Source organism: Macaca nemestrina, chromosome 12 (assembly GCF_043159975.1).
Source record: "Macaca nemestrina isolate mMacNem1 chromosome 12, mMacNem.hap1, whole genome shotgun sequence".
Taxonomy (NCBI): domain Eukaryota; kingdom Metazoa; phylum Chordata; class Mammalia; order Primates; family Cercopithecidae; genus Macaca; species Macaca nemestrina.
This window is the reverse complement of record NC_092136.1, coordinates 40,573,442-40,600,637: the sequence shown is the minus strand read 5'-3', so window position 1 is coordinate 40,600,637 and position 27,196 is coordinate 40,573,442. Positions and strand designations below refer to the sequence as shown.

Genomic DNA, 27,196 nt, shown 5'->3' with positions numbered 1-27,196 from the left:
TTGACATTTTTTCAAAAGTCCTGAATCAAACCTTGCTTATCATTTTACTAGTGAACATGAAAAATAGAACTTCAGTAGAATATAGTAGTGTAATATTTTGGTCTCCCTTAATAAAATCAAACATAGATTAATACTTGCAGCTTTATTTCTCAAATTCTAGTAACGAGATAAGTTATTTAGTCCAAAATGTTTTATTGTCAATCAAATTTAGGAAAACCATTTATATTAAACACAATTTTATTATTATTAAAACATCTAATAATAGTAATTAAGTTCAGGAGTACATGTTCAGGGGTACATGTGCAGGTTTTTATAAAAGTAAACTGATAAACTCATGTCATAGAGGTTTGTTGTACAGATTATTTTGGCACCCAGGTACTAACACTTGTACCCAATAGTTATTTATATATTTTTTTTTGATCCTCTCCCTCCTCCTACCCTCAACCCTCAGGTAGACCCCAGTGTCTCTTTTTCCCCTCTTTGTGTCCATGAAGCACAATATTCTAATAAAAGACTCTGAGAAGTCCAGAGAAAATAAATCTTTTTAACATCGTTCAACTCATATTATCATAGCATTAATCTTTTAGGGGAGAGTGAAGAGTAAATATTATTGAAGAAAGTTAAATGGTTCTATGGAACGTCTTTGTCAAAACTCTAGCTTCACTAATGGTGTGGAATGTTTAGCACTGCTTGCTATTCTATAAACTTGACAGACACATCCTGATCATTGAAAAGCCTACTCCAAGTAATTAAGGAATAATCTATTCTGAGAAATCAGTGTGATAAGCAGAGATAACAGGTCACTGAAATAAACAGTATGCTAAAAAATCTTGTGTTGTATATATTAGTTAACAGGTATGTTTCCTTCTCAGAAAATAATATAAAATAATATCATTTTTGAAGGGTAATAATATTTGTTTAATTTATATCATTCAGATCAACATTCAAAATTTCCCGAGTGTTAGCAGCATTAATAAATGAACAAATAATAATAAAAATAAATGAATATAAACATAGATACATATATGAACAGAAGAAAAAATAGCTTTAAGTGGAGATGCAAATTTTAAATAGTATATACTACAGACACCAACTTTTAAATGTGCTATTTATTAATTTATAGTTAATTCTAATAATGTTTCTCAGTTGTGAGTGGTTTTTGGTAGGACATAAATACTCCTATCCAATGTACATCCCCTATTTTGTCTCCATTTTAAAGAGTTTTATTTTGCTACAATCTGAGCAACACTGCAGAGCCAGAACATATCAGTACACATCCCTTTATTAGGGATACACATCTCTTCAAATATGAAATTAATGTATATCAGATTCGCTTTACAAAAAGAACCCTAATATTGTACCTTGTATGATCAGTGCAAATATTTGCAAAAAGACATTACTTGAATAAATCAGAATAACTTCCTCCCATTTGTGTAAAACATTTCATGGTATTGAAATTCTAACTGAGCTTTTTAGATTTCCAAATTTTAGCTAAACAGGAAAAATCCAAGTATTCTTTCAAACTGGAACAACTGTACCCCCTCGCTCCATGATAGGAAAACAAAATAAAAAACCCTGTTCAAAATTAGCTTGGAATTCTAAGTGAGGAACTCTTAAACTTGATGTATTTGTTCATTCGCTCTGCGTTAAATGCTCATTTTGCTCCTGGTGCTTATCCAGTTGGCCCTCCTTAGAGTCATCATGTATAATATGTACTTGTACCAAGACATTGTCTACTCCTAGAGAGTCAGTATGATGTCTGAATCCTGTGGGTTTTACAGTTATCTGCTCTCCTTTAGTCTGCCCAACTAAAGACAGTCCACATTCTTCAGTTATTGGGGTAAAAGACAGAAAAGCCTGAGTGCAATAAACCAGATACAATTAAATAGCCATGAGGAGTTAGACTCAGATGTTTAAGAAGTGTCAGAGGAACAAGCATTTGTCTTTGAATTATGTCAATTATGAGATATTTAAAGGGTAACAGATCTGTATGTACTCACCACGGAAAGAGTATACCTCTCAGACCTGGAAGAAGAAATGGCTTCTGAGAATCAAGGAGTTCAACATACTGATTTCATTTATTTGTTTTTATATAACCAGTAATGGGATTGCTGGATTACATAGTAACCCATTTTTAATTTTTTGATACACTTCCATACTGTTTTCCATAATGGCTGTACCAATTTACATTCCCAGCACCTGTACATAAAAGTTCCCCTTTCTCCGCATCCTCATTAGTACTTGTTATTTTTTGTCTTTTTGATAATAAGCATCCTAACCTGAGTGCGGTAGTATTTCATTGCTTCATTGCACTTTCCTGATGATTAGTAATGTTTAACATTTTTAGTATATCTATTGGCAGTTATTTGTCTTCCTTTGAGAAATGTTTATTCAGATATATTGCTAATTTTTTTTTTTTTTTTTTTTTTTTTTTTGAGATGGAATCTCGCTCTGCCAACCAGGCTGGAGTGCAGTGGTGCGATCTCGGCTCACTGCAAACTCCATCTCCTGGGTTCACACCATTCTCCTGCCTCAGCCTCCCAAGTAGCTGGGACTACAGGCACACGCCACCAGGCCTGGCTAACTTTTTTGTATTTTTAGTAGAGATGGGGTTTCACTGTGTTAGCCAGGATGGTTTCGATCTCCTGACCTTGTGATATCTCACCTCGGCCTCCCAAAGTGCTGGAATTACAGGCATGAGCCACAGCATCTGGCCTATTTTGCCAATTTTTAGTAAGTCATATTATTGGATTTTTGCTTTTGATTTGTGTTCTTGGTTTGTTCTAGATAGTAACCCTTTGTCAGCTGAGTAGTTTACAAATACTTTCTCCCATCCTTCAGGTTGTCTCTTCACTGTATTTTCTTCTGCTGTGCAGAAGTAGTAAATCCTTACCTATCAATAGTAACCTTGACTATAAATAAACTAAATAATATAATTAAAGTATATAAAGTGGTTAAATGGACTAAAAAAAGACTCAAATATATGCTGCTTATAAGAAACTTACTTCACCTATAAAGACATGCACAGGCTAAAAGTGAATGAATGGAAAAAGATATTCCATGCAAATGGAAACCAAAGCAGATTAGAAGTAGCTATACTTACATCAGACAAAATAGACTTTCAGTAAAAAAAAAAGATATAAAAAATGACAAATAAGGCCATTATATAATGATAACAGAGTCATTACAGTAGGAGGATATAGCAATTGCAATTACATATGCATCCTACACTGGAGCATCTTTATGTGTATATATAATAACAGATCTAAATGGAGATATTTATTGTGATGTAAGAATAGTAAGGTACTTTAATACCCCACTTTCATACCTAGACATATTATCCAAACAAAAAGTCAACAAAGAAACATCAGAGTAAGGCCAGGTGCGGTGGCTGATACCTGTAATCCCAGCACTTCGGGAGGCCAAGGCAGGCAGATCACCTGAGGTCAGAGTTCAAGACCAGCCTGGTCAACATGGTGAAACCTCATCTCTACTTAAAATACAAAAAATTTGTATTTTAACAGGCATGGTGCCAGGCATGGTGATGCATATCTGTAATCCCAGCTACCTGAGAGGCTGAGGCAGGAGAATAACTTCAACCCTGGGAGGCAGAGGTTGCAGGGATCTGAGATTGTACCATTGCACTCCAGTCTGGACAATGGAGTGAGACTCCATCTCAAAAAACATAAATAAAAAGAAAGAAACATCAGAGTTTAGCTGTACTCTAGACCAAACTCTAGTTAAACTTCATGGACGTTGACAGAACATTTTGCCCAACAGTTATAGCATACACATGGAATGTTCTCCAGGATAGACTGTATTTTAGGTCACAAATATATATATATAAATAACATTTTTTAAAAAATAAAATTACATCGATTCTCTTTTCTGCCCACAATAGAATAAAACTGGAAATTACCTTTTTAAATGAATGTGTTAATGCTAATATGCCAAATTTTAATTGAATATAAAACAATCTTTTACATTACAGATTTGATTCAGTTTTACACCAATCCATTACATTTTACATTATGAAGGTCTAATTTTGGGACAGAACATAAAGCAGTAGTGCTGACATAATTGAAGAAATCCTTAATATTTTGTCTCTTCTTTGCAATAAAACTATGTTTTCTTCCTCAGAATAAAAGCTTGAAAAACAAACTCTTGTCAGGAAACAAGCTCTGTGGCATTCATGCAGAAGAGGTGAGTACATTTTTGCTTCTTCTAACTTTAACCGGATAAAAACAGTATTATTGCCAGTTTTTTGTTCAACTCAGACATCTGGTAACTCTTTTTCCTCCTAATACAAATGCAAATTTTTAAATAGAAAAAATATATTTTAAACCTTTGAGTATCTTTGTGTTTTAACATTGCAATAACCAAAAGGGGAAAAAAAAATTAACAAAGGTAGGTAATGGTCACTTTTGTAGATTTTTTTTTTTTTTTCTGGATTTCTTCCTTATCTGGACTATCAGAATTTCCTTAATAGCAAATTACTGGAAGTCCATAAAATTTCCCTTTTTGTTTCCTCTCTTGTACCTTCTATGTGATGTCTATAAAGTTTTGCGGTGGCAATTGACTGTCAGAGTGAAGATTCTGGGGTTGACCATAAACCATACGAAATAAATACATTCATTGGTTCTATTTGCTGTGTAGGCTGTGTAGTAAAATCATCTCATATATTTCTCAGGGGGACATATGTCATTCTGCTTAATATAGATTTAACTAAAATAATCAATTTTCTATATTTCTCATCTCCAAATCTATTCTTATATCTCTGTAATGTGAAAATGTAGCTCATATAAACCTTAGTAATAGCAATGAAATAGTAATGATACTGTCATGCTAAATAATTGTTGATGCCTCAAGGAGAGGAGACAAGATTCACTGTTTTAGTTGCATCCTCCAAGAAGCACACACAAAGATATATTAAATGTGTAAGAAATCTATTCAAGAAATAGCCTATGAATGATAAGAGACAGTCATGAGTGGCTTCATATCATGACGAATGTCTTATACCTATGAAGCAGAGGGAAGGAAGGAAGTTTAGATGCAATGAGAAAAGTTGCTTACACAAGTTAAGACAAGTTTGCCCTTTGTCTCAGAGTTGTCTAGAAGTAAGGCAAAGAGCTTCTAAAACAGCTCTATTGTCTTTAAATTATGGAACAACCCTTGGTTCAAAAATATCTTTTTCTGCCACTATCCTCTTCCAGCAGGAGGGAAAGGGAAGATAACCTGGTGAAGCACGAGCATTGCTTTTCAGGAGTCCACCCAGGAAATAGTCTCTTCTATCTCATTGGACCCTATTTGCTAACACTAGGTCACATGCTGAGCTAAGTCGAAGAGATTCTGGAAAATGTCACTAGGTCAGTAGTCCTGTGTTCACCCCAAACTGAGATTTGTTAAATAAAGTGAAAACTCTCCTTGAAAAACAAGAAAAAATCATTAACACAAATACAAACATTCAAGTCTAACATGCAATATAACAATCAATTTTATAATATCTTTCCTATAGTATTATATATGGCATTATTAGAAATGTTTAATACAGAAAAACTAAAAGATGATGTTACAGAAGATGAAAAACTAGCCTAAATGGTTTGTAGATCTAATCTAGTGTAATGTTTCATTTCTTTGTATTTTTCTATTTGAACACAAATAGACTTGTACATTGTTTATATTTTAGGTTTTAGAAATAATATAAATGTGGTTTGTGCAGGTTGTATTACAAGAGGGTAACCAGGTGGAATGATGTTTTGAAAAAGAAATATCTAGATTGAAGTTATATTGAGATAATTTATATGTGTTCAGGATTCGCATGACATTCATGTATGTGAAAGAGAGGAAGCTCCTGTGAGAAATATCTGTGGTGCACGGAAGTAAAAATGGGCTTACCTTTATTGTTTAGTCTGTCAATTCAAGAATAATTCATATTTTTTCTTCATCTCAATGCCTTGGGGAATATATTATCCCTGAATTGTTAGATACTTCACGTATTAGTGTTGCCTAATGTTGAAATGTATTGTAATAGGTTCATTGCAATTTATTTGCTATATGTCATTATGTATTTATAGAATAAATTTAGAGCTTAACATTCTTGGTAATGGGGCAGGCGTGTGTTTTTGTCTGTCACAATACAACTTCAAAACAATATGGTGGCAAATTTAATTATTTGATTCACCATCACTACCAAAAACAAAATACGAATATATTGTCTTGGTTAGGAGCTAACATGGAGATTGCCTGTTAGATCAGTGACCCTCAACTGTTAGTGTTCATAGAAGAATAAAATATCTAAATCCCGTTGACACCCAGAAGATTGCCATTGTTTTCATTTGCCAGAGGATAACATTAACAAGAGAAGCTACTATAAACACCATCTACCAAAATCATCATTCCTATTTCATCGAAGAAATGCTGTTTGAACATGAAATTATAGGAAGCAAAAATCTCAGTCTGAAAGATAATCCCCTAAATGGGATAAAAAAACTGAGATAAAATATCCTATCATGGCTGCCTACTTTTTCATCTTCCTTGTCATTTTATTACAGACAACATTATCATTATTAGCAACTTTAATTTTGCTGTGAAATCTTATGAAAACTTTGACTCACAGGCACCAACATCTGGAACTGTATATAAAATCACTAATTGTTTGAAGATTCTCCTTTTGATAATTTTAACTTTTCAAAATGTTGCTAACAAGGTAAATAAAAGTCTAAGTTTTAGCTGGGTTTTGAATTAATATACATTATAAAAAAGAGATGTACCCACTCAGAATGCATTTATTCTTTGCGTAATCTTGCCTGAAATCCTCAGAATTTTTTTTTTTTTTTTTTTTTTTTTTTTTTTTTGAGATGGAGTCTTGCTCTGTCTCCGAGGCTGGAGTGCAGTGGCACCATCTAGGCTCACCGCAAGCTCCACCTCCCGGGTTCACCCCGTTCTCCTGCCTCAGCCACCTGAGTAGCTGGGACTACAGGCACCCACCACCACGCCCGGCTAATTTTTTGTATTTTTAGTAGAGACGGGGTTTCACCTTGTTAGCCAGGATGGTCTCGATCTCCTCACCTTGTGAGATGCCCACCTTGGCCTCCCAAAGTGCTGGGATTACAGGCATGAGCCACCGCATCCAGCAAGGATTTTGCTTTTTAACTGAAAATTACCAGAGTGCTGGAAACAAAGAGATGAATAACTGTGAGGAAAACTCCTAAAACATATTTTTAATATATATATTATGATAGCAAAGCTCAAAAAATCTAGTCATTCAAGGCCATCAAATGCAGAAGGTTTTATTGCAGTTCCTGAATGAATCATTGAATAATTGATGTTTTGATAATAATTCTAACTTATGTGGAAAATTTTAAATGATATTCTGTACATTCAGAATATGCACTTTAATTATGTTTTAAAAATGAACACCTCAAAGAGCTAAAAGGCAACCATTCTGACACTTGAAAGAGAGCATCAATTATGTGGAAGAATTGACATGCAATTTGCCAAATCACGTGCACCATGTGTGGTAGTAATCTCCCACTCTCCATTGACATTCACCAACTTTAGTATGAGGGGGAAAAAAAAAAGAAGAAAGTCTGTTTTCCTGAGAAACCTGGTTGCAAATGAGTCCTGGACAGCAGATTGGAACAGCAGGCAGAAAATGCCAATCAACTGTGCATTTGAAATTGTGAGAGATATCATAAATTATTCTTTACTCAAGTCAGCAGCACGAAATGATGATGACCATGTAAAGCAGAATTATCTTAGAGGGCCTCCCCAGCCATGTGGAATTGTGAGTCAATTAAGCTCTTACCTTTGTAAATTGCACAGTCTCAGGTATTTCTTTGTAGCAGTGTGAGATCAGACTAATACAGTAAATTGGCACCACAGGGAATGGGGTGCTGCTGTAAAGATACCTGAAAATGTGGAAGTGACTTTGGAACTGGGTAGCAGGCAGAGGTTGGAACACTTTGGAGAGCTCAGAAAAAAACAGGAAGATGTGGGGTGGTTTGGAACCTCCTAGAGACTTGTCAAATGGTTTCGATCAAAATGCTGATAATGATATGGACAGTGAAGTCCAGGCTGAGGTAGTCTCAGATGGAGATGAGGAACTTGTTGGGAACTAGAGCAAAGGTGACTCTTGCTATGTTATAGAAAAGAGACTGTCAGCATTTTGCCCCTGCCCTAGAATTCTGTGGAACTTTGAACTTGAGAGAGATAATTTAGGGTATCTGGTGGAAGAAATTCCTAAGCAGCAAAGTGTTCAAGAGGAAGTGGAGCATGAAAGTTTGGAAAATTTGAAGACTGACAATGCAATTAAAAAAAAAAAAAAAATTCTGAAGAGAAATTCAAGCCAAAGGCAGAAATTTGCATAAATAATGAGGAGCCCAACGTTAATCACCAAGACAATAGGGAAAATGTCTGCAAGAGATGTGGAGACTTTCATGGCAGCCCCTCCCATCATATGCCCAGAGGCCTAGGAGGGAAAAATGGTGTCATGGTCTGGGTCCAGGGCCTCCCAGATCTGTGCGGTCTCTGGACATGGTGCCCTGAATCCCAGCTGCTTCAGCTCCAGCTGTGGCTTAAAGGGGCCAAGGAACAGCTCAGACCATTACTTCAGAGTGTGCAAGCTCCAAGCCTTGGTGGCTTCCATGTGGTTTTGAGCCTGTGGGTGCACAGAAGTCAAGAATTGAGGTTTGGGAACCTCCGCCTATATTTCAGAGGATGTATGGAAATGCCTGGATGTCCAGGCAGAAATTGCCTGCAGAGGCAGAATCTACATGGATAGTCTCTTCTAGGGAAGAGCAGAAGGGAAATGTGAGTTTGGAGCTCCACACAGAGTCACCACTGCATCACTGCGTAGTGGATCTGTGAGAAGAGAGTCACCATCCCCCAGACCCCAGAATGGTAGATCAACGGCCAGCTTGCACTGTGCACCTGGAAAAGGCATGGGCACTCAATGCTAGCCCATGAAAGCAGCCAGGAGGGGGGCTGTACCTTGCAAATCCACAGGGTGGCGCTGTGCAAGGCTATGGGAGTCCACCTTTCATATCAGCGTGACCTGGATGTGAGACATGGAGTCAAAGGAGATCATTTTGTAACTTTAAGGTTTAATGACTGCCCTATTGACTTTCAGAATTGCATGCAGCCTGTGGCCCCTTTGTTTTGGCCAATTTCTTCCATTTGTAATGGGTATATTTACCGAATGCCTGTACCCCCATTGTATCTAGGAAGTAACTAACTTGCTTTTGGTTTTACAGGCTCATAGGCAGAAGGGAATTGTGTTGTCTCAGATGAGATGTTGGACTTGGACTTTTGGGTTAATGCTGGAATGAGTTAAGACTTTTGGGGTCTGTTGGAAGGGCATGGTTGTTTTGAAATGTGAGGACATGAGATTTGGGAGGGGCTGGGGCAGAATGGTATGGTTTGACTTTTTGTTCCTACCCATATCTCACCTTGAATTGTAATACCATAATCTGCACATTTCATAGGAGGGACCTGGTGGGAGGTAATTGCATTATGGAGGCAGTTTCTCCCATGCTGTTCTCTTGATAGTGCGTCCTCAGGAGATCCAATGGTTTTATAAGCATCTGGCATTTCCCTTGCTGGCACTCACTTTCTCTTCTGCTGCCCTGTGAAGAGGTGCCTTCCACCATGATTGTAAGTGTCCTGAGGCCTCCCCAGCCATGCAGAACTGAATCAATTAAGCTTCTTTCCTTTATAAATTACACAGTCTCAGCTATTTCTTTATAGCAGTGTGAGAACAGACTAATACAGAGAGTAAATTAACATAATAAGACATAGATGCTGTACTTGAAATATTGTCTTGAGTCACATGGGAAGCTGTGTGAGGACAGACAATGATGTAATAAATGTGATTCTGAAGTAGAAGAATAAAGTCAAGGTACTGAGGGCTCAATGTGAGTTTGCATTCATAAAAGCCATTAACAAGTAGATATACTAAATCATGTCTTTTTGTTGTTCTTATGCATCATGCATTTCACCTTCACTATCCATATAAAAAGAAAGGTGACTTTCTGTGGAAATGAAAAAAATCAACTACCCTGTGAGAAACCATAAATTCTTGCTGCTGCTTTGTACAGAGTTAAGTGATACAGAATTATTAACATATCTCACTCTCACTCTTAACTTACCCTCCCTCCTTCCCTCCTTTCTTTCCTTCACTGCCCTTCCCTTCCCTTCCCTTTCCTCTCTTCCTTCCTCTCTTTCCTCCCCTTTCCTTCTTTTCCTCTCTCCCACTTCCTCTTTACCTCCCCCTTTCCCTTTCCTTCTCTTCCTGTCTCCTTTTCTTTTCTAAATTTTATTTCATTTTGCTTTTTTTGTTCTTTCTTATTAACTTCCTGATTCAATAGATCACTAAATGCAGCTGACTTATAATAGAAATATCTGTGAAAAACTGTGTTTCTGATATTAGAACCTTGTAGTAGTGTATCATTGACAACACATTCAAGTTTCCACTTAAATCAGTCGTACTTATAGCATTGAACAAAAATTGAAAAATTATTGTGCCATTATAACACAGCTACCACTTCACAAATCAAGTACATTGCGTAATTAGAAATATTCTGGGCCTGGGTGTTGTGGCTCACCTCTGTAATCCAAGCACTTTGGGATGCCAAGGTGGACAGATTACCTGAGCTCAGGAGTTTGAGACAAGCCTGGACAACACAGTAAAACCCCGTCCTACGAAAATACAAAAAATTAGCCTGACATGGTGGTGTGCGCCTGTAGTCCCAGCTACTCAGGAGGCTGAGGCAGGAGAATTGATTGAACCCAGGAGGCGGAGTTTGCAGTGAGCTGAGAATGTGCCCCTGCGCCCCAGCCTAGGCAACAGAACAAGACTCCATCTCAAAAAAAAAAAAAATTCTGAATATTTTAGAAAACCAAATTACAATAAACTTGCAGTTGGTTTAGTGGACAACTCATATTCCATTGTAAGCTTGGAAAATTATATTTCTACAGTATAGGCAGATGTTCTTTATTAAAGAGGACTTTTATATCAACACAGTTTACTAGGATGTAATAGTGACATAAGGATCATGGGTTCATTACCTACCATAGCCAGCTTCTTTTAAAATTTAATTTTATTGAGATATAATTTACAGTACAATATAATTTATCTAGTTTAAGTGTACAGTTTGATGGATTTGACCAATGTATAGATTCAAAACATACAATTTTTTCATTACCCTCCAAAATGTCTTCTTGTTATATTACGCTGAATCTTTACCCCAACTCTTAGTCCATGTCAACTACTAAACTGATTTCTATCACTGTTTGTTTGCCTTCTGGAATGTTATCCAAATTGAATTATACAAAATATAGCTTCTAGTTACTGGATTCTTTCACATTGTATAATGCTTTTGAAATTTGTCTGAGTTGTTCCATGATTCAGTACTTCATTCCTTTTCAGTTGCTCAACAGTATTCTAGTACTCCATGTCATGGATATCCTACAATTTATCTCTTCATTGCTTATTAAACATATGTGCTCTTTCTAGCTTTTGGCTATTATGAATAAACATGGCTTAAGTATTTTTGTATATGTTATAGTTCCTCTTGGGTAATTACCTAGGACATATTGCAGTGTAATGCAGTGTACATATGTTTAATTTTATCAGAAAATGCCACATTCCCCAAGTGATGATACTAATTTATAATTCCACTCAAATACATTTTAATTATTAATTTTTCCTTCTCGTGATCATGCTAATTTATTTGTGTGTGTGTGTGTGTGTGTGTGTGTGTGTGTTATTGGTTATTGGTGGTGGTGGTTTGCTTTTTTTGTTTGTTTTTTGCCTGAGTAAAGAATCAGAACCTATAATTTTAGGTATAGAAATACAATAATCTGAAGTCCTTATATTATAATTTTAGTAATTGGGACTGTCCTGAAAAATTCAAAATACATGATCATCATTCAGTGACTTAAGGGAACATAATTAAATGTGGTAGTCAAAGCATACTACTGAGAAAGATTTTCTTTTTAAGTATTTTCCTATTTGCGATGGCCCTCTTAAAAAGTGTATTACTCTAAAGTGCAAACAACATTCAGCTCAGCATTAGTATTGTAGCAACTTTTCTTGCTTCCAGTCACATTTGCTTCTACTTTGGACATATATCAAATTCAAATTTACTCCCATTTAATTTAAAAAAAGTAATTGAAAATAAGTAGTAAAAAATGAGGCATACATATGCACAGATGTAATTAGCATCTACAATTAGAGTGTTGGTCATGCCTGGGTGATAGAAATTCTGTGTGTTTAGTTGTGGATTGGGGGAAGAACAATACTCAACTTTCTTTAAATAACATATTTTAAACAAGCTCTGGTTTGTCTCTTTCTGCCTAGGATGTCTGGAGGTCTGACTCTCAAAGTTAAGGTTTAACTCACCAATAACCAATAACAACACACACACACACACACACACAAATAACATGATCACATGAAGGAAAAATTGATAATTAAAATGTATTTGAACAGAACAGAGCCCTAAGAAATAATACCACACATCTACAACCATCTGATCTTTGACAAACCTGACAAAAACAAGAAATGGGGAAAGGATTCCCTATTTAATAAATGGTGCTAGGAAAACTGGCTAGCCACATGTAGAAAGCTGAAACGGGATCTCTTCCTTACCCCTTATACGAAAATTAATTCAAGATGGATTAGAGACTTAAATGTTAGACCTAAAACCATAAAAACTCTGGAAGAAAACCTAGGTAATACCATTCAGGACATAGGTATGGGCAAGGACTTAATGTCTAAAATACCAAAAGCAACAAAAGCCAAAACTGACAAATGGGATCTAATTAAACTAAAGAGCTTCTGCACAACAAAGGAAACTACCATCAGAGTGAACAGGCAACCTACAGAATGGGAGAAAATTTTTGCAATCTACTCATCTGACAAAGGGCTAATATCCAGAGCCTACAAAGAACTCAAACAAATTTACAAGATAAAACAACCCCACCAAAAAGTGGGTGAAGGATGAGGACAGACACTTCTCAAAAGAAGACATTTATGCAGCCAACAGACACATGAAAAAATGCTCATCATCACTGGCCATCAGAGAAATGCAAATCAAAACCACAATGAGATACCATCTCACACCAGTTAGAATGGTGATCATTAAAAAGTCAGGAAACAACAGATGCTGGAGAGGATGTGGAGAAATAGGAACACTTTTACACTGTTGGTGGGACTGTGAACTAGTTCAACCATTGTGGAAGACAGTGTGGCTGTCTTCTCAAGGATCTAGAACTAGAAATACCATTTGACCCAGCCATCCCATTACTGGATATATACCCAAAGGACTGTAAATCATTCTACTGTAAAGACACATGCACACGTATGTTTATTGTGGCACTATTCACAATAACAAAGACTTGGAACCAACCCAAATGTCCATCAATGATAGACTGGATTAAGAAAATGTGTCACATATACACCATGGAATACTATTCAGCCATAAAAAAGCATGAGTTCATGTCCTTTGTAGGGATATGGATGCAGCTGGAAACCATCATTCTCAGCAAACTGTCTCAAGAACAGAAAACCAGACACCACTTGTTCTCACTCATAGGTGGGAACTGAACAATGAGAACACTTGGACACAGGAAGGGGAACATCACACACAGGGGCCTGTCGTGGGGTCAGGGGAGGGGGGAGGGATAGCATTAGGAGATATACCTAATGTAAATGACGAGTCAATGAATGCAGCACACCAACATGGCACGTGTATACATATGTAACAAACCTGCACAATGTGCACATGTACCCTAGAACTTAAAGTATAATAAAATTTTTTAAAAAATATATTTGAGTGGAATTTAACTCTCAGAGTTAAGGTTTTCTGTTTTACTTCAAAACTAGTTGGACTGTACTTTGCTTGGCTGCAAAATGTATTCCTGTGAAGTCTGAAAGTATTTTAATCTTCAAGTTTGAAAATACAAATGAGTTACACAACCTATCCATGTTTTTGTCTTACAGTCCAAAAAAATCCAAGCCCAGCTGAAGGAGCTTCGTTATGGGAAGAAGGATTTATTATTTAAGGTGAGAATCTTTTCTCTTTTCCCTGAAACTTTCTATCCCAATACCAAAAATCTCAAGAACATTATTTAGCTTAAATTTGATTTCTGGAATTTCTCATGAATTTGAGTTGCATTTGACTGCTTTAGAAATACTTTTATTTTCTTGCCTACTTAGAGATAAGTGGAAATATTATTTCCTACTTTCATTCTTAATCAAAAGCATGCCTCATTCCAGCAGGTTAGGAGTCTATAAAACAAATCCTGCTTCCCCAGAGTTCATGAGTTGCAGATATTAAGCTGAGAGACTTATGTGAAGTACATCATACAAGGACTTTTGAATCTTTTAAATTTATTTTTCAGATCAGAGTTTTAGAAATAAATGTTAGTGGAAGACAACAGACAGTTCAGCAATATTCAGTGTTTTACTTCTATGTAATATACCAGTTGAATATAGATTAGTAAAACGTCAACTTTCAGATATTACCAAGATCAGGACTTGTTGAAAATTTTTATGACTTAAAATATGAGATATATTATATGTAAACCTTGTTATTTCATGTCATTTTACATTTTATGAAATCAGGAGACCTGAATACAAACAGACTATGAAGTTGCATGAATTAGAATTCCTTTAGCATATACAATACCCCCAAAAACTGTTCCACCGTAGGACTTTTATTAATTCAAATAACAAAAGGCCCAGAAGCATGACAATGTTATAGTTTATTTCATAGCTCAACAATGTCAACAAGACTCAGGTTTGTTTTGCATTGTCCTCCACATCACTCCATGTGACAACCCTCAACTTAAAGATTTATTCTAAGTCTTGGTTCCTCATAGAATCATGATGGTCACTAAAGATATATATATATCTGTGATAAGATATCACTATATATATATATAGTGTCTTCATCCAACTATGTACACAGTCAAAGCAGAAAAAGGAGGCGTTTGTCCTCCAAAGTCATTATTTTTTCTGAAGGAGGAGAGTTTTTTGAGAAAGTTCTCCAAACTAGGTTATGCATCCAGGCAAAGGTAAAACCTTAGCATTTTTAGATTCTATTGTGAAAGACTGTTTCTTTTGCAGATAAGTAATAGAAAGGGAGTTGCTGTGGGAGGCAGCCAAGGTTTCTGCTGTAATGTATTCATGCACTCATCCTGATGGCAGCACACTTATCTGATTTACCTGCTAATATATCAGTAGTGCACGGTTTAAGTCTTGAATAAACATATGTTGATGATTGATAAATAGATAGACAGACAGATAGATAGATGTGTCAAGGAAGTAGACAGTAGAAACTCAACTATTAGGTTGGTGCAAGAGTAACTGAGGTTCTTGCCATTAAAAAAAAAAAAAGGCAAAAACCACCATTACTCTTGCACCAACCTGATAGCACTGAAGTACCTGTTACCACAGACATTCACCCATGCACCTTTGAAAAGGAGTCTACGAACTGGTGAGCCCTGAGATGAGTAGTAGATTCTATTTCAGGTACTTTCCTCTTAGGAAATGTTCAATTTTGAATAGATTTGATTTTTTTTTTTTTAAAGTAAATGTAGACTTTGAAGAAGTAATGCTTGCTGTCAAAGCATTTACATCTCATCCTAAAAATAATGACACATGCTGGCAATTGCAGAGCATAATGATGAATTTGGTGCCCTTATTAATGCTTGAGAGCTGCTTTTAACTTGGGGGAGGCTGCTAGCTGAAGTAGAAATCCTCCACTAAAGATAGAAGTGAGGCCTAACTGACTGTTACTTGCCCAGAGACTTGAGTTACTTTATATCCTCCTTGATTCCACTTGGAGCTGATATATTCTCTAGAATACCTAATCTCCATTTTAGTGCTCTTTTTAGATTTGACAAATGTACTTCTTTAAAAAAAAAAACCTAAGTATTACTTATTCATTGAAGAAAAATTTCAAAACAGTGTCAAAAAATATAAAGCCAAAGGAAAACTTAAAATCCCATCACTCAGAACAAATGCAAACAATATTTTGACATACTTCATATTTCTGTCTAAATCCCTTTGTATGAATTATATCTGCCTGGTGATTGATATATATGCACATATATCTCAGTTACAATACATCTCTCTCTCTATATATATATATATATCCTTTATATATATTCATAATTTGTAATTTAAAAACACAAAGATAGCTTTTAATCTTTATTGTTTTATCTAAATTTAAATGAATAATCTATTATATAGATATGCCAAAGATTACTTAACTTTTCACTTATGTGCAGGTATGCATATACATACATATATATAATGATTTAAATTTACATTATGATGAAAAATACTTTCTTATTTTTAACTTGAGTTAGTTTTTTAAAACATATCTATCAAGTAGTTCATGAAAATTGTTTTAAAATATTAATTATTGCTACCTAGTACAGATGATTTTCAAAAGAGATATAACAGTTTACTCTCCCATCAGTACAATAATAACAAGAAAAATGTTGAATTTAAGAATCATTTTGTTCTGGATGATTTATTAAACAAACAAAAATAAATAAGTTGGTTAGCTACGAAATTATGTGAATGAATAATGGCTACACAACAGTAACAAATTTTGTTGCTTTAAGAGATTATAAAGTAAAATGATTATTTTGATTATAATTTTTATTATTGGATGGTTTAAAGATTTAAGTCATTTAATTTTCTTTGCTTACTTTTATGGGGAGGTGGAGGTAAATTAAAAACAATGTATAATACTCCCAAATCACTAAAAATTCAGTCTATCAATTTCTCTATTGAGATAGATAATGGCAGACATTTTGATAGCTTTGTGATTGTTTTTGTTGTTTATTGAATAAAAACAATTTTAAAATACTACATGTCATTCAATGTTTCAAATAAAATGGTGGCTTAGTTAAACTACTGCTTAAGGGAGTTGGTAGTCCAGTTATTAAAAATATACTATAGTGGTACATTTGGCCCTGTGTATTGGTGGTTTCTGTATCCATACAACTGTGAATCAAAAATATTTGAAGAAAATTTCATTCAGCAATCTCACTATTGTGTCTCTACTCCCCAAAAAAGAAATAATTAAATGAAAAGTTATCTGCACTCATAGGTTTCACGGTACTATTCACAGTACGAAATACACAGAACCAATTGTAATATTCATCAACAGATAATTAGATAAAGAAAATGTGGCGTATGCACACATATGGAATGCTATTCAACTATAAAAAATAATATCATGTCTTCTGCAGCAATATGGGTGGAGCTGGAGTCCATTATCTTAATTAAGTGAAACAACCCAGATACAGAAAAAAAAAAACCCTGCATGTTCTCACTTACAAATGGAAGTTAAATAATGTGTACACATGGACATAGAGTATGGAATGATAGATAATGAATCATTATCTATTCCATAGAGTATGGAATGATAGATAATGAATACTCAGAAGGGTTGTGGGGAAGGAAGGGACTGGAAGATGAGAACGTATTTAATATGCATCATGAACATTATTTGACTGATGGATACACTGAAAGCCCAGACATCACCACAATGCAATATATTCATGTAACAAAATTGCACTTGCACCCCTTAAATGTATACAAATAAAAAAAGAAAATAGTTTTAAAAACCCATAAAAATGATATATCCATTGAAAATAATACAGTAAAAAGACAATAGTTACATAGCACTTACATTGTATTAGGTATTGATATGGCTTTGATGACTGGAGGAACACCAGGGTTCTTGGTCTCGCACTGATAGGATTAACGCCATGGACACAGGTGGAGTGGTTTTACGAATGAAAAGTTTAATAGGCAAGAAAGAAGAAAGAAGAAAACAGTTCCCCCATACAGAGACAGAGGGAGGGGGGCTCAGAACAAAGAGGAACCCCATGTGCGGCAGAAAAGTGGTTGCTTATATTGGGATGCTGGAGGAGGCGGTGTTTGGTTTGCACAGGGCCCAGGGGATTGGTTTGACCAGGTATGTCATTTACGTAGCTTCCAGAAACCTGACCCTCCCACCTTAGTCCTTTAATATGCAAATGAGGGTCGCTATGATGTTCCGAACACCTGGTGTTATCTGGAGGTAGCCATTACACTTGGCACAGGTGGTGACCAGGAGAAGATGGCGGGAATTGCCGTGTTGACCATGTTGAGTGGACCTAGTTTCTAATCGTCAGCATTTGCATATTAAAGCTTGCCAGCCTGGCTTTTAAAGCTGACTTTTTGTTAGAAAAGAAATGGTTTGGGAGTTGCCTTTTATTACAGGAAAATTTCCACTGAGAACCTTTACCCTTACTTTCTCCCTAAAACGTATTCCTTAATAAGTCCTATATTAGTAGTATATTCAATCTAGACATTAAAACATATACAGGAAGATGTGCATATATTAAATGCATATAATACATCATTTTAAATATGAGATTTGAATGTCTACAGATTCTGCTGTCCATGGAGTTCCTGGAATCAATTCCCTGTGGAACCAAAGGAGCACTGTATATATTTAGTGTTTTTACTTTATTCAGGTCTATAATGTGTCACTTCATTTGACCCTCACCACAACCCCTATGAGACAGGAAAATTTGTGTGATCTCTTTCACAATGAAAGAATTGAAATCTAAAGAAATTTGATATTTGTGGCCACCAAAATGTTTACCTGTAAAGCATTTTTACTAGTAGAGTGAAGTTATTGCCATGGATATTAATTATATATATTTTTAAGTAGAGCTGACCCGTTGGGGCATCATGAATTAAGTACATTTGCAGGGTTTTATAGTTTTTCCTTTGATAACTATCCCTATAGCATATGTTTAGATCATTGGATCAAAATGCTGACTTAATTTCTGGAATGTGTGGTGATAGACTTGATGTACTCATTCCTGCTGAAATTCAGATACCACAGTGGCTTGTTATCGTTATTATTTTCTCTAAATCTAGATGTATTTAACTTGGTACCTCTATTGTCATCTGCTCTTGAAGAGAGGGGCATTGCAACCGGAATTTCCATGTATGTATAACAGAGTGTCAGATTATTTCCTGATGATTCCAGGTATCTATAAGGGAATTTTGTAAATTTGTTTCTCCTTAATTTTTAAACTCTTAAGTAATTTAATTTTTGTGCATCTGTCTCATTAATTTAAAATTATGTCATCCACATGTTAAACTAATTTTTAATGAGCAAAATGCTTTTCAGTGCCATTTACTTGTATTTGGTGCCAAAATGTAGGCATCTTACAAAAGCGGTATGAGGGGTTAAAAATATTATTTTCTTGCATGATTCCAGAAGCTGTAAGCTTGTCAAATCACATTCATTTGTGCCTCAAAATAATTATATGAGTCAGACAGGGAAGATAATATTGTTCTCTTATGAATTAGAAAACCAAGACCCAGAGAAGTTATAAGAGTTTTCTGAAATTACGGGACTAGTAAGTGGCACAGTTATATCTTAATAGAAGTATTTTAATTCCACGATATCACATTTTTCCCAGCTGTATTTCTACTTTGTATTTTGAGGTGATTTACAGATTATATCTTTTAGAAGTCATTTCTTCTAATGTACTCAAACATCTGTAAAAGAAAAATCAAAATCTTCGGTCCCCAAACTCAACTTGCCAAAGGAGAAAGTCAAACTTGAAAACTGAGTCACTCCAAACTGCCTCCCATTTTGTCTTGAAGCGATAGCTACAAAGACAGGAGATGGCTGGGTGCGGTGGCTCAGTGGCTCACGCCTGTAATCCTGGCACTTTGGGAGGTCGAGGCGCGGGGATGACTTGAGGTCAGGAGATTGAGACCATCCTGGTCAACATGGTGAAACCTCGTCTCTATTAAAAATACAAAAATTAGCTGGGCATGGTGGCGCACGCCTGTAGTCCCAACTACTTGGGAGGCTGAGGCAGGAGAATCACTTGAATCCAGGAGGTAGAGGTTGCAGTGAGCCGACTTCGTGCCACTGCACTCCAGCCTGGCACAGATAGAGACTCCGTCTCAAAAGAAAAAAAAAAAAAAAAAAAAGCTGCAAACTTCCTCAGGGGATTCCCTCACAATGTGCTGACAAGATAATTCCTTGTGGGCCCCAAGGTCTTTATCCTAAAATGGTTGAAATTCACTCTGACAATGTAAATGAATAGCTTATCTTCACAGGTAAGGGACAAAAATAAGACTGGGAGTCATCTCTCAGCTCACTTGAGATGAATTCATATTTTGCTGCTTCCTCCACTCTGTGTTTACTTTATCTTAAATAAAAATGCAGGTTCACTAAGGAAGTGAATACCTCATTAACTGTTATTCTACCCTCTCTGTCTTCATATAAAATATGGATTCAATGAGGGCTGATCAAAGCCTCAAAACAATGCAACTGCTTGCCCCCACCCCACCCCGACTCCCCTGGCTTTTTTTTTTTTTTTTTGTCACCAGGCTGGAGTGCAGTGGTGAGATCTCGGCTCACTGCAACCTCCGCCTCCCGGGTTCAAGTGATTCTCCTGCCTCAGTCTCCCGAGTAGCTGGGACTACAGGCAGGCGCCACCACGGCCATCGAATTTTTGTATTTTTAGTAGAGATGGGGTTTCACCATTTTGGCAGGGATGGTCTTGATCTGCTGACCTCAGGTGAGCCACCCACCTCCGCCTCCCAAAGTGCTAGGATTACAGGCATGAATCACTGCACCCAGCCTGCTTGCCTCTTTTATTTACTCTCCCCTTTTTACTTTCTTCTTTATCTATTGCTCGTTCCTGCCCTTAGAATGCTGAAATCCCCCAAATGCTGTTTGGAAAAAGCACAGATCACAGACGTTCCTGTGATTTTATGATCCTTTTTCTTGGACCTGTACTCAACCTTGGCAAAATCCACCTGTACGTCAAAAAGTATATGAGACTGGTTTCAATTAATTTAGAAGTTAATTTTGCCAAGGTTAAGGACATACCTGTGACACAGCCTCAGAAAATCCTGAGAATGTATGCTCAAGGTGGTTGGGCTACAGCTTGGTTTTATACATTTTAAGGAGATATAATACACTGATGTAAGATGTTCATTGGTTCAGTTCAGAAAGGTGGAACAGGTTGAAGCTTAGGCTAGGGAGATGATAGGTGGATTTAAAGATTTCCTGATTGGCAGTTGGTTAAAAGAGTTTATCTAAAGACCTGGAATCAACAGAAGTCAGTGTCAAGGTTAAGATAAGGGGTTGTGGATACTAAATTTTTTAATATGCAGTTGAAGGCTCTATGTAGCAGGATTCAGAGAGAATAGATTGTAAAAGTCTATCAGACTTATGGTGCCAAACTCTTAGTTAATTCTCTCCTGGCTCAGAAAAAAAACCTGGAAAAGGAAAAGGATTCTTTACAGAATATAGATTTTTCCCACAATAGACAGCTTTGCATGGCCATTTCAAAATATTTCAAATAAATACATTTTGTGGTAAAATATTTTAATTTATTTCAGGGCCACCTATTTATCATGTTGGTATCTTTTATTGCTACAAAGAGTCTGCTTTGCCAGTCTTAAGGCTTCTATTTTAGTGGTAAATGCTCGACAGCTGTGCCTGGATTTCAACAGGAAGAGAGGATAATGAGACATGTCTGACCCCCACCTTCTCATCTTGGTCTGAACTAGTTTTTCAGGTTCATTTAGGAATGTCCTTGGCCAAAAGGAAAAGTCCATTCAGTTGGTCAGGGGACTTAGAGTTTTATTTTTGGCTCCTATGCTCTACCAGTTTAATAGAACCAACAGCTTAGAAGTAAATTCTGTGCATAAGAAACAAGAGAAAGTAAATTGCCTTGTCAAAATCGACCCGACTTTGTAGCCTTATTCCTTGTATGCTTAAAGCACAAAATCCTACTATTCTTACTTATTTTTTTCATTATTTGCTAGCTAATGGAGAAGAGATGCAGGTTTTAAAAGATCACACATTTCTTATCAGAAAAAATGACAAATTAAATTCTAATAAACATGAATTTTTTCTCCAAAATGTGAGGATTTTTCAAACAGAATCACTGAAAGTATCAAAATTTATTTTTAAATTATTTTAATTATTATTATTATTATTTTTTTCAATAGGATTTTGAGGATCAGATGGTGTTTGGTTATATGAACTAGTTTGTTAGTAGTGATTTCTGAGATTTTGGTGCACCCATCACACAAGCAGAGTACACTGTACCCAGTGTGTTGTCATTTATTCCTCACCTCCCTCCCACTTTTGAGTCCCCAAAGTCCATTGTATTATTCTTATGCATTTGCATCCTCCTAGCTTAGCTCCCACTTATGAGTGAGAATATATGATGTTTGGTTTCCATTCCTGAGTTACTTCACTTAGAATAATGATCTCCAAATCCATCCAGGTTGCTGCAAATGCCATTATTTTGTTCCTTTTTATGGCTGATGAGTATCCCATGGTGTGTGTATACACACATATGGAACCAGCCCAAAGGCCCATAAATCAATAAGTAGATAAAATGTGATATATATGTGTATATATATGTGTGTGTGTGTATATATATGCATTTGCATCGCATATGTGTGTGTATGTTGCTGCTGTAAACATATGTGTGCAAGTATCTTTTTTGCATAATGACTTCTTTTCCTGTGGTTAGATACCCAGGGGTGGGATTGCTGGATCAAATGGTAGATCTACATTTAGTTCCTTTAAGGAATCTCCACACTGTTTCTCATAGTGGTTGTAGTAGTTTACATTCCCACCAGCAGTGTAAAAAGTGTTCCCTTTTCACCACATTCACACCAACATCTATTATTATTTTTTTTATTTGTTTGATTATGACCATTCTTGCAGGAATAAGGTAGTATCACAGTATCACGTTATGGTTTTAATTTATATTTATCTGGTTTTTAGAAATGTTGAGTATTTTCTTATATGTTTGTTGGCCATTTGTATATCTCCTTTTGAGAATTTTCTATTCATGTTCTTAGTCAAATTTTTATGGGATCTTTGTTTTTTCTTTTTTCTTGTTGATTTGCTTGAGTTCTTCATAGATTCTGCATATTAATCCTTTGTCAAAAATATAGATGGTGAAGATATTTTCTTACTCTGTGGGTTATCTGTTTGCTAATTGTTTCTTTTGCTGTGCTGAAGCTTTTTATTTGAATTAAGTTCTATCTATTTATCTTTGTTTTTGTTGTATTTGCTTTTGGTTTCTGGGTCATGAAGTCTTTGCCTAAACCAGTGTCTAGAAGGGTTTGTCCAATGTTATCCTCTAGAATTTTTATGGCTTCAGGTCTTAGATTTAACTATTTGATCCATCTCGAGTTGATTCTTGTATAGAGTGAGAAGAGTATCTAGTTTCATTCTTCTGTGTGTGGCTTATTTGTCTATTAGGGTGTCCTTTACCCACTTTATGTTTTGTTTGTTTTGTCAAAGGTCAGTTGGCTGTAAGTATTTGGCTTTATTTCTTAGTTTTCTGTTCTGTTCCATTGGTCTACATGACTATTTTTATACCAGTACTATGTTGTTTTGGTGACTATGGCCTTAGAGTGTAGTTTGAAGTCAGGTAATGTGGTGCCTCCAGATTTGTTCTTTTTGCTTAGTCTTGCTTTGGGTATGTAGGCTACTTTTGGTTCCGTATAAATTCCAGAAATGTTTTGTCTACTTTTGTGAAGAATAATGGCAGTATTTTGATGAGAAATTACACTGAATTTGTAATTTGCTTTTGGCGGTATAGTCATTTTCACAATATTGATTCTACCCATTCATGAGCATGGGATGTGTTTTCATTTGTTTGTCTTGTCTATGATTTCTTTCAGCACTGCTTTGTAGTTTTCCTTGTAAAGACCTTTCACCTCCTTGGTTAGGTATATTCCTAAGTATTTCATTTTTCTCGCAGATATTGTAAAAGAAGTTGAGTTCTTGATTTGTTTATCAGTTTGATCACTGTTGATGTATGGCAGAGCTACTGATTTGTGTACATTAATTTTGTATCCTGAAACTTTGCTGAATTTAATTATCTATCTAACTTTTTGGAGGAGTCCTTAGGGTTTTTTATAAAATCATATCATCAGCAAACAGAAACAGTTTGACTTCCTCTTTACCAATTTGGATGCCCTCTATTTCTTTCTCTTGTCTGATTGCCCTAGCTAGAACTTCCAGTACTATGTTCAATAGAAATGGTGAAAGTGGACATCCTTGTTTTGTTCCAGTTCTCAGGGGGAATGCTTTCAACTTCTCCTTGTTCAGTATAATACTGATTGTGTGTTCGTTGTCATAGATGACTTTTATTACATTAAGGTATGTTCCTTCTATGCTGATTTTGCCTAGGGTTATAATCATAAAGGGATACTGGATTTTGTCAAATGCTTTTTCTGTGTCTATTAAGATGATCATGTAATTTCAAAAAAAATTCTCCCTGTGTACTTTATCACATTTATTAACTTGCATGTGTTAAACCATCCCTGCATCCCTGGTATGAAACCCAGTTTGTCATGGTGAGTTATCTTTTTGATACGCTGTTGGATTTGGTTAGCTAGTATTTTGTTAAGGATTTTTGCATTTGTGTTCATCAAGGATTTTGGTCTGTAGCTTTTTAAATTTTATGTCCTTTGCTGGTTGTGGTAGTACTGTGATACTAGCTTCATAAAATGGTTTAGGGTAGATTTCTTCTTTCTTAATCTTTTGGAATAGTGCAAATAAGATTGGTACCAATTCTTTGAATGTCTAATAGAATTCAGCTGTGAATCTGTCTGGATTTTGTTGTGTTGTTTGCAATATTTTATTACAATTTCAGTTTCACTGCTTGTTATTGGTGTCTTCAGAGATTCTATTTTTTCCCGATTTAAACTCAGAAGGTTGTATATTTCCAGAAATTTAAGTATCTCCTGTAGGTTTTCTAGTTTATGCATGTCAAGGTGTTCATAGTAGCCTAGAATGAATGATCTTTTGTATTTCTGTGGTATCAGTTATAATATATCCCGTTTCATTTCTAATTAAGCTTATTTGAATTGTCTCTCTTCTTGGTTAACCTCACTAATGGTCTATCAATTTTATTTATCTTTTCAAAGAATCAGCTTTTTGTTTTATTTATCTTTTGTATTGTTTGTTTGTTTTAATTTCATTTAATTCCATTTTGTTCTTTGTTATTTCTTTTCTTCTGCTGGATGCGAGTTTTATTTGTTCTTGTTTCTCTAGTTCCTTGAGGTGTGACCTTAGATTATCTATTTGTGCTTTTTCAAACTTTTTAATGTAAGCATTTAATGCTGTGAACTTTGCTCTTATCACTGCCTTTGCTGTATCCCAGATGGTTTTTTTTTTTTTTTTTTTTTTTTTTTTTTTTGAGACGGAGTCTTGCTCTGTAGCCTGGGCTGGAGTGCAGTGGCCGGATCTCAGCTCACTGCAAGCTCCGCCTCCCGGGTTTAGGCCATTCTCCTGACTCAGCCTCCGGAGTAGCTGGGACTACAGGCGCCCGCCACCTCGCCCGGCTAGTTTTTTGTATTTTTAGTAGAGACGGGGTTTCACGGTGTTAGCCAGGGTGGTCTCGATCTCCTGACCTCGTGATCCGCCCGTCTCGGCCTCCCAAAGTGCTGGGATTACAGGCTTGAGCCACCGTGTATCCCAGATGTTTTTGTTGGTTGTATTCTATTATCATTCAGTTCAAAGAATGTTTTAATTTCCATCTTGATATCATTGTTTACCCAGTGATCATTGAGGAGCAGGTTATTTATTTTCCTTGTAATCGTATAGTATTGAGGGTTCCTTCTGGAGTTGATTTCCAATTTCATTCCGCTGTTGTCTGAGAGAGTATTTGACATAATTTTGATTTTCTTAAATTGATTGACACTTGTTTTGTGGTCCGTCATATGGTCTATCTTGGAGAATGTTCCATGTGCCACCGAATAGAGTATATATTCTACAGTGGTTTGATACAATGTTCTGTAAATACCTGTTAAGTCCATTTGTTCTAGGGTATAGTTTAAGTTTATTTGTTATTTGTTGACTTTCTCTCCTGATAAGCTGTCTAGTGCTGTCAGTGGGGTATTGAAGTCCTCTGCTATTATTTTGATGCTGTCTATATTATTTCTGAGGCATAATACTTATCAGTAGTTATTATCTTATAAATTTTGGTAGCTCCAGTGTTAGGTGCATATATATTTAGAATTGTGATATTTCCCTGTAAGGCAAGTCTTTTTATCATGAGATGATGTCTGTCTTTGACTTTTTTCATTGCTGTTACTTTAAAGTTTGTTTTGTCTGATATAAGAATAGCTACTGCTGTTCACTTTTGGTGTTCATTTGCATGGAATATCTTATTCCACCTCCTTACCTTAAGTTTATTTGAGTCTTTTTTGTGTTGGGTGAGTCTCTTGAAAATAGTAGATACTAGGTTGGTGAATGATTGTGCATTCTGCCATTCTATGTCTTTTAAGTGAAGCATTTAGGCCATTTACATTCGACGTTACTATGGAGATGTGAGGTACTATTGTAGTCATCATGCTATTTGTCGCCCGAATACCTTTTTTTTTTTTCATTGTGTTATTGTTTTATGAGTCCTGTGAAATTTATGCTTTAAGGAGGTTCTATTTTGATGTATTCTGAGTATTTATTTCAAGGTTTAGAACTTCTTTTAGCAATTCTTATAGAGCTGGCTTGGCATTGGCAAAATCACTCAGTATTGTTTGTCTGAAAAAGATTCATCTTTTATTCACTTATGAAGCTTAGTTTCGCTGGATACAAAAGTCTTGTTTGATAATTGTTTTGTTTAAGGAGGCTAAAGATAGGACCCCAATCCTTTCTAGGTTGTAGGGTTTCTGCTAAGAAATCTATTGTTAATCTGGTAGGTTTTCTTTTGTAGGTTACCTGATGCTTTTGCCTCATAGCTCCTAAAATACTTTCCTTCATCTCGACTTTAGATAACTTGGTGACTATGTGCCTAGGTGATCATCTTTTTGCAATGAGTTTCCCGGGTGTTCTTTGAGCTTCTTGTATTTGGATATCTAGATCTCTAGCAAGGTTGGGGAAATTTTCCTCAATTATTCTCTTAAATATATATTTTCTAAACTTATAGATTTATTTTCTTCCTCAGGAACACTACTTATTCTTAAGTTTGGCCATTTAATATAATCCCAAACTTCTTGGAAGCTTTGTTCATTTTTAAAAAATTCATGATTGGGCACAGTGGCTCATGCCTGTAATCCCAGCACTTTGGAAAGCCAAGGTGGGTGGATCATGAGGTCAGGAGA

The 27,196-nt window shown here is 35.8% G+C and overlaps 1 protein-coding gene across 3 annotated transcripts in view; it reads left to right on the top strand.

Moving 5' to 3' along the window:
• The window catches only part of LOC105499099 (leucine zipper protein 2), a 588,465-nt gene that overhangs the window by 418,994 nt on the left and 142,275 nt on the right, over positions 1 to 27,196 (top strand). For all 3 annotated transcript variants that reach the window (XM_011771566.3, XM_011771569.3, XM_071074956.1), the window contains 2 exons: positions 4,141 to 4,203; positions 14,006 to 14,068. In XM_011771566.3, the coding sequence (XP_011769868.3) occupies positions 4,141 to 4,203; positions 14,006 to 14,068 (126 nt within the window). The remainder of the gene's footprint in view (positions 1 to 4,140; positions 4,204 to 14,005; positions 14,069 to 27,196) is intronic.